We start from the raw sequence: 8168 nt of genomic DNA on the forward strand, positions 1-8168 counted from the left end.
ACGCCCTCGCGCGAGGAAGCCCCAGGAACCACCAGAAGGCACGGGGTTAACAACCAGGAACTGCGCCAGCCTCCGCCGGGGAAGCGAAACCCGTGACACCACCCCAGCCAGTTCCGTTTTGGGCGCGCCTTCGCTTCCGCCCGCTAACTGCACTTTCGATAAAACCATGGAGTCTAATATTTCCCTCTGGAACTTCTATATTTTCTTCATTTTTCCAGCCTTATGACTCTGGTTGCAGATAAAAATTAAGCTGTGATGGATTAGAGACACGAGTGGCTATGGAAAAAAGGAGCTGGTGAGCGGGCCTGGCGAAAGTGCGTGGCAGGAGCACAGTACGCCCTCTCTTCGCCGGCCGGAAGTTGAGGGACTGAATGGGTTCCGGAACCGGCGGCTGCGGCTCTTCTGTTTCTACCTGACGCTTAACGGTCGCCCAGGCTCAGAGCTCGTCAGCCTCTGGGCCGCCAGGTTCATGTGGAGGCTCCCAGGCGCCCGCTCCGCGCTTCGTGGGGTCCGTACGGCAGTGGAGCGGCACAGTCGGGCCGAGGCGGCGACTGAGACCGTGGCAGGCGCGATGGAGCGCGCTGTGGTGCGCTGTGTGCCCTCGGAGCCTAAGCTAAGTCTGTCGTTCGCGCTGGCCGACGGCAGCCACAAGAACATGCAGCGCGACCAGAGCGAGCCGCTGGGTCGGGCCCTCAGCCGGATCGCTACCAATGCCCTCAAAGGCCACGCGAAGGCGGCCGCCGCCAAGAAGAGCAGGAAGAACCGGCCAAACGCAAGCGGCGGCGTGTCCTGTGCGGGCCCTGGGCCCGAGCCGGCTGCAGCCTGCGAACCCGTGGTGAAGCTGTACTACCGGGAGGAGGCAGTGGCTGAAGACGTGCTCAATGTGGACGCCTGGCAGGACGGTGCGGTGCTGCAGATCGGCGATGTCAAGTACAAGGTGGAGCGCAATCCTCCCGCCTTCACCGAGCTGCAGTTGCCGCGCTACATCATGGCCGGCTTCCCGGTGTGCCCCAAGCTCGGCGTCGAATTTGGGGATCCCGCCGGCTCCCTCTTCCGCTGGTACAAGGAAACCAAACCCGGCGCGACAGAACCTGAGGGCGGAGGCCCCTCATCGTTGTCTCCCTCTTCGCCCTCTCCTGGTTGGACTGAGACGGGTGTGGACGAGCGCGTCTACACCCCGTCCAATGCCGACATCGGGCTACGGCTCAAACTTCATTGCACCCCAGGCAATGGGCAGCGCTTCGGGCCAAGCCGGGAGTTGGAAAGTGTGTGTCCAGTGGAGGCCGGGCCCGGCACCTGCACCTTTGACCACCGGCATCTGTACACCAAGAAGGTGACGGACGACGCTCTCATCCGCACTGTCTCCTACAACATCCTGGCCGACACATACGCCCAGACTGAGTTTTCGCGGACGGTCCTGTACCCGTACTGTGCCCCTTACGCCCTGGAAATCGACTACCGCCAGAACCTTATCCAAAAAGAACTCACGGGCTACAACGCCGACCTCATCTGTTTGCAGGAAGTTGACCGCAACGTGTTTACAGACAGCTTGGTGCCGGCCCTGGAGGCCTTTGGGCTGGAGGGCGTGTTTCGAATCAAGCAGCACGAAGGCCTGGCCACTTTCTACCGGAAGTCCAAGTTCAGCCTCCTTAGCCAGCATGACATTGTTTTCCATGAAGCCCTGCAGTCTGACCCACTTCACAAAGAACTGTTGGAGAAACTGGCCTTGTACCCATCAGCGCAGGAGAGGGTGCTCCAGAGATCTTCTGTACTTCAGGTAGAGTAACTCCGCCAGTCTCGACATACTCGTTCTGGAAGGGGCGCCGGGGCCGGGGGTGCTTATAGAGAAGAAACAGTCCAGATTTTACTGAAAGGTGTTTGCTCTTGTATCTTAAGCACGTAATTTAGCCTTCCTTCCTTCCTTCATCGAGCAGATACTTATTGAGTACCTGTAATGCGCCAGGCACACTACAGGTTGCCTTGAACAAGACAAACAGGAACTTTTCATAGTGCTTATGATTTAGTGTTTAGCTAAATACAATAATTTAATAGCTAATATTTTCTTACTACTTGCCAAACACTGTTTTGACACATTTTAAAGAATTTAAATTTTAAGTCTCTGGTATGTTGTACAAAGTGCTCCGTAAATATTAGCTGTTATTTTAATTTTGGCTCATAGTAATCCTAATGTTCCCATTTTATAGATGTTATTCTAAAACTCTGTTGTCCAGAGTTTTTAGGTAGTTGGTTTTGTTCATAGTAAGAAGAGCAGCTGCCATTTTTTGAGCACCTACTGTGTCTCATGCACCTCTGAGTAAGCTTATTTAATTGAATCCACACAATTAAATGTCCTCCTTGAGGTGGATGATATTGTCTCTTTTTTACTCATGATGAAGCTGGTTTAGGAAAAAGAAGTGTCCCTCTCCAGGTCTCACTGCTGTAAATGGTAGAGTGGGTATTCAAAGCGAGTTCTGCCTGACTACAAAGCCCACGCTTACCCACAGAAAAACACGGGCTCCAACCTTAGTGTTGTCATCTAAAATGTATTCATGCTACCTCTGTGTATTGGACTGTTACTAAAATGTTATGCTGAATCCCATTCATTTATATTCCAAAACTTAAAATTAAATTTCATAATTTCAATCATACTTCATCAGCAGGGAGGCATATGGAATAAAGTGTCAGTTCATCATATACGTTTAGATTTTTTAAAAATTCAGATTGGGAAATAGCATCTGAACTTGGCATTTTCTGTTTATTTTAGGTTTCTGTTCTTCAGTCTACAAAGGACTCTTCTCAAAAGATATGTGTTGCTAATACCCATCTCTACTGGCACCCCAAAGGTAAGTTTTATTGGTTTTCTCAAGTGGCTTGAACGTGGTAATGTAACGTCGGTAAAAGCTGTTTTACACAAATACATCTTTTTTTTTTGCGTTTTATTGAGATATAGTTGACATACAGCGCTATACAATTTAAGGTGTATGGCATAATGACTTATACATATTGCAAAATGATTATCACAATAAGTTTAGTTAAAATCTATTACCTCATATAAATATCCCCCAAAAGGTTTTTTTCCTTGTGATGAGAACTTCTGGGGTTTACTCTCTTAGCACCTTTCAAATATACCACCCAGCAGTGTTAACTATAGCCATTGTGTTGTATATTACATCCCCAATACCATTAATCTTATAACTGGAAGCTTTACCTTTTGACCACCTTCATCCACTTCCTCCCCACACATACAAATACATATCTTGAATGTCACCCAGATACTGTGGTTTGTTTTTTAATTTCTTTGTTTTTTTTAACTTAAAGGCAACTTTAGAAAGTACTTAACATTAATGTTTTTTATATTCATAGGTGGGTACATTCGTCTCATTCAAATGGCAGTAGCCTTGGCTCACATTAGACACGTCTCTTGTGATCTGTATCCCAGCATACCAGTTATATTTTGTGGGGACTTTAATAGTACCCCATCAACAGGAATGTATCACTTTGTCATCAGTGGCAATATTCCAGAGGATCATGAAGACTGGACTTCCAATGGGGAAGAGGAACGATGCAACATGTCTCTTACCCATTTCTTCAAACTGAAAAGTGCTTGTGGTGAACCTGCTTACACAAATTACGTTGGTGGCTTTCATGGATGTCTGGATTACATTTTCATGGACTTAAATGCTTTAGAGGTTGAACAGGTGATTCCATTACCTACTCATGAAGAAGTTACCACCCACCAGGCCTTACCTAGTGTTTCCCATCCCTCTGATCACTTAGCACTTGTATGTGATTTAAAATGGAAATAGATTTGTGTCTGATGGAATTTAAATCTGCTTTAGTAGGAAATTTAATATGAATCAAAGCTATGTGTAACCTTCAAAGAGGAAAACTAGGCACTAAGGTAAAATATTCTTACCATGCGAGTTATGTTCTAGTGTCTTCATTACATGACTATCATAATGGTTGCATAACATAGTTTCTCTACCCTTTTTTTTCTACACTTGGAGGAAAACAAATATATTTATGACTAGCAAGAAGAACACTGGGTACTTTTTATACTTTTTTTTACTAGTAATTAAGAATTTTGTAAAAAAAATAACCATTTGAATGATCCTGTAATTTTTCTATCATAACACATTTCAAATTAAATCATGTATATATAATTAGGGGGAAGCGCATACAAGTTAAAGTGAGAGGCTTATTCTGACATATGGAAGGAATAACATTAGGGTCTACCTCTACCTCAATTTGGTTAGCAATTTAATACAACTTCAGAGCTTTAACAAAAAATTAAAATATACCATTACCAATTCCTATTGCTTCTCATCTTTCATTTTTCAGTTATCATAAGGCATCTTCATTCTCTTAGGATTTTAATTTTTAGTGTATGGTACAAATGGACATATTTATATTCCCATTCTTACTTGCAGCTCATTTTAACTTTCAGTATGCAAGCACAATTTACTATTTAAAGTGAACAATAACATCGTCAACTTGATCCTGTTGTCTTTAACACCCTTGCCCATGGAAAATGTTCATAAATCAACAGGGTATTTGACATATATTAGACTATAACACAATACATTAGATATGAGAAACTGCCTATTGATACGGGCTTGCAGTTGTGGATGAACCATGGAGCATTTCTGTGCTACAAGTATTTTCAAAATTGTTTTTTTTCTAAATAGGAGAAAGGGAGAGTAGTAGTGGGGCTTTTGAGCATCTCTCGAATAAACTTCTTACAGACTTGAGCATTATAGTTTGAGTTACCGAACACTGTATATGTAATTACATACTGTAAAAAAAATTTTAAATATGAAGCCAAACTCTTGAAAATTACAAAGTATAGTTTTACTGATTAGAGTCTAGCCTAGAGTAGTAACTGAGCTTTTCTAACTCAATTATCACCATACCTTATTTTTAATGTTTTAGCTGTTGCGCTCTTGTTCAAAAGAACCAAAATGTTCTCGTTTTCCTGCATTTAACTTCTAAGCTTAGATAGCTAGAGCTCACTTCAAGAGCTCTGATTTTCCAGTCATGAAGGCCTTTGTTCCACGTTTACTCTCTAACCCGATACCATAAGAACTTTCATCTTTTGACAAAGTAACCTGTATTTTCATATTCTGCTCACTATCCAATGTATTGTTTACTCTTAGTAATTTTGAGAATGAGAGGGTTTTACTTGCACTTCAGATTGAACCTTGAAGTGCTTAAAAGTACGTGCCGGAAAAATTAGGGTGGCAGTTTCCTGGGATCTTGTTTAGAAAAGGCTGTAAGTGAAAAATTGATGCTACCAAATTGTGCCTTCCTAAAAAGCATCTTGAAAGCATTTTTTAACATCAGTTTGCAAATATAGAAATAATATATCGAAGCCAGAATCTGATTCTTTTGAAATTTTTTTTTCCGTTTTAATATTTGGTTTTGGTTTGCTTTCAAACAAACATGTTGACAGGACTTACTACAGTAAGTTGAGAGAAAAAGTTTAAGCAAAAAAGTTGAGAAACATAAAAGAAAAAAGTGTAACATGACATCCTCATGCCCATGAGAAAAACATACAGGTCCTGTATTAACACCACAGCTAGCTAGATGGAACTCTGGTCAGAAAAATTCTAAACACTTATCAAACATTCCACATCCTGACACTTTAAATTTGATATTTGCTGACTAAACAATGGTCAGATTGTACACAGGCATTTCAGAATATTAGAATATAGAATATTATTTTGAAGTGCATATACTTTGGTCAAATCTCTAGCATATAGATATGTTAGTATGGTTAGTCCAAATGTAGGGAACACTAAGAAAACTGTATAAATAGCATACCAAAATGTCCTTGTATATGAGCTAGAATAAAGTGTTATTCAGAAATGTTTAAGTGTTTAAAGCCATCTCTGTGATTGAATTTTTCTATTACATTTAGATTTTTTTAGTACATTTAATTATAAAATATGGAAAGTAGTAACTCCGGTGAACCACATTTTACGATGTTACAAGTTCTTGCTATAGGAATTAACATCCTGAAAATTTTGTTATCAATGACAAACTACTATTACAGAACATATTATCCTGTTAAATGCTTTTTTTTTTTAATTTTATTTTTTTATTATTTTTTTTTGCGGTATGCGAGCCTCTCACTGCTGTGGCCTCTCCCGTTGCGGAGCACAGGCTCTGGACACGCAGGCTCAGCGGCCATGGCTCACGGGCCCAGCCGCTCCGTGGCATGTGGGATCTTCCCGGACCGGGACACGAACCCGCGTCCCCTGCATCGGCAGGCGGACTCTCAACCACTGTGCCACCAGGGAAGCCCTAAATGAATTCTTATACAGTTGCCACTACAGACATACACACTGGTAGTTCATAATTCATTAGTGAACAAATCATTTCTGGCTATGTGATGTTCTTTAAAATTCTAGAAACTAAAATCAGTTGTTTCAAATTTTCAAGAATTTTACTGGTTGCTGACATTTTTGAGTCATCAAAATGTGGTGGTTTCAGTCCAAAGGTAGATCTCTGAGCAACATAATATAAGGGGGATAAGTCCAAAGAACACTACTGTGGGAAAATCGCCCTGGTGGAAATTGACACCTTTAGATCTCACATTCTCCAGCTATGAAATACAGGCAGAAATTCCCTACAAACTAGTCTGAGACAAAACCAAAACCCATATATAATGAAAGATAAAAGTTTGTACTACTGGTTTATCATAAGACCCACATGGCAACCAACTCAAGAGGGAAAATCTTTCCTAATAGCCAACCAGTTTTCCAAACATAATTCAAAAACACTTAAATGTGGGAATTCCCTGGCAGTCCAGTGGTTAGGACTCCGCGCTTCCACTGCAGGGGGCAGGTTCAATTCCTGGTCAGGGAACCAAGATCCTGAATGACACGCAGTGCAGCCAAGAAAAAAAAAAAAAAAAACACAAATCAATGACATTAAAAACAAGAAATCAATAGAGAACACCAACTAAACCAAAAGCTGGTTCTTTGAAAAGATGAATAAAATTGATAAGCCTCTAGCCAGACTGAGGATACAGATTACCATTATCAGAAATGAAAGTGAGGACATCACTACACATCGCATGGACTTTAAAAGTCAGTTTGGGGACTTCCCTGGTGGTCCGGTGGTTAACACTCCACCCTTCCAATGTAGGGGGCTTGGGTTTGATCCCTGGTTGGGGAGCTAAGATCCAACATGCTGTGCAGCGTGGCCAAAAAAAAAAAAAAAAACATGCAGTTTGATCCCAGTAAATATCTGGAAATAATTATTACTACATATGAGATAATTCTGTGTATACACTAATGAAAATGAAGTCTCAGTAAATGAGACACTGATACTCTGGAAGATTAACATTTCACTTACGTTTTATTTTCATTGAAGAATATATAAGGTAAAGGGGGGAATCCATGGAAGCAAATATGTAACAAAATACCACCACAGAAAAGCAACTGAATGATTTGAGAAAAAAGACAATGGGGAATATTATGGACAACAACAACAAAAAAGCCTATTAACAGAGGGACAGAAAACAGAAAATGGTTCTATCCTCAACTCTGATGCTGCTAGTCAGCCTTTAAGGGAACCACAATCCCTCTTCAGCTTCTCTGTTAACATACTTAACAATTATTTGACAGAGTATTTTTTAATCTGTGGGTATAATCAACTGTTCTGTATAATACAGGAGGGTCACAGAGACCTCTTTTTGATTGATCAACACTACATTTAACATTTGTGTAAACAGTAAGCAATGAATATAATGTCAAGTATTTCATAAAAGAGTACTGATCATGTCAATAAATTAGGACAGTGATAGTGATTTTATAAGTTTGCATTGTTTTCAAAGAATGTTAAAACACAGTGAAAGGCATTCTAGGGATTATCTCTCAATTTACACTTTTCCCCAAAGCATTTACTCACTTCTACTTGGAAAAAAATGGAACTTCTCAATTTAATTTAAAAACAAAAACAAAGAACTACCACCAGGACTGAAGAAAAAGAATAACTCCTTGGGGTAAAAACATGCCAAATCGGGCTTCCCTGGTGGCGCAGTGGTTGAGAGTCCGCCTGCCGATGCAGGGGACACGGGTTCGTGCCCCGGTCCGGGAAGATCCCACATGCCGTGGAGCGGCTGGGCCCGTGAGCCATGGCCGCTGAGCCTGCACACCCGG

General features: G+C 41.7%; 1 protein-coding gene across 1 annotated transcript; it reads left to right on the forward strand.

Annotated features, from left to right (window-relative positions):
• Window positions 1-418: 418 nt before the first annotated feature.
• Window positions 419-5839, forward strand: PDE12 (phosphodiesterase 12). The gene is made up of 3 exons (XM_082664356.1): window positions 419-1777; window positions 2765-2843; window positions 3364-5839. Exons 1-3 carry the CDS (start codon window positions 470-472, stop codon window positions 3804-3806), a joined length of 1830 nt encoding a protein of 609 aa, XP_082520482.1. The 5' UTR covers window positions 419-469; the 3' UTR covers window positions 3807-5839.
• The last annotated feature ends 2329 nt before the right edge of the window (window positions 5840-8168 follow it).

This window comes from Grampus griseus, assembly GCF_964374135.1.
Source record: "Grampus griseus genome assembly, chromosome: 10".
NCBI lineage: Eukaryota > Metazoa > Chordata > Mammalia > Artiodactyla > Delphinidae > Grampus > Grampus griseus.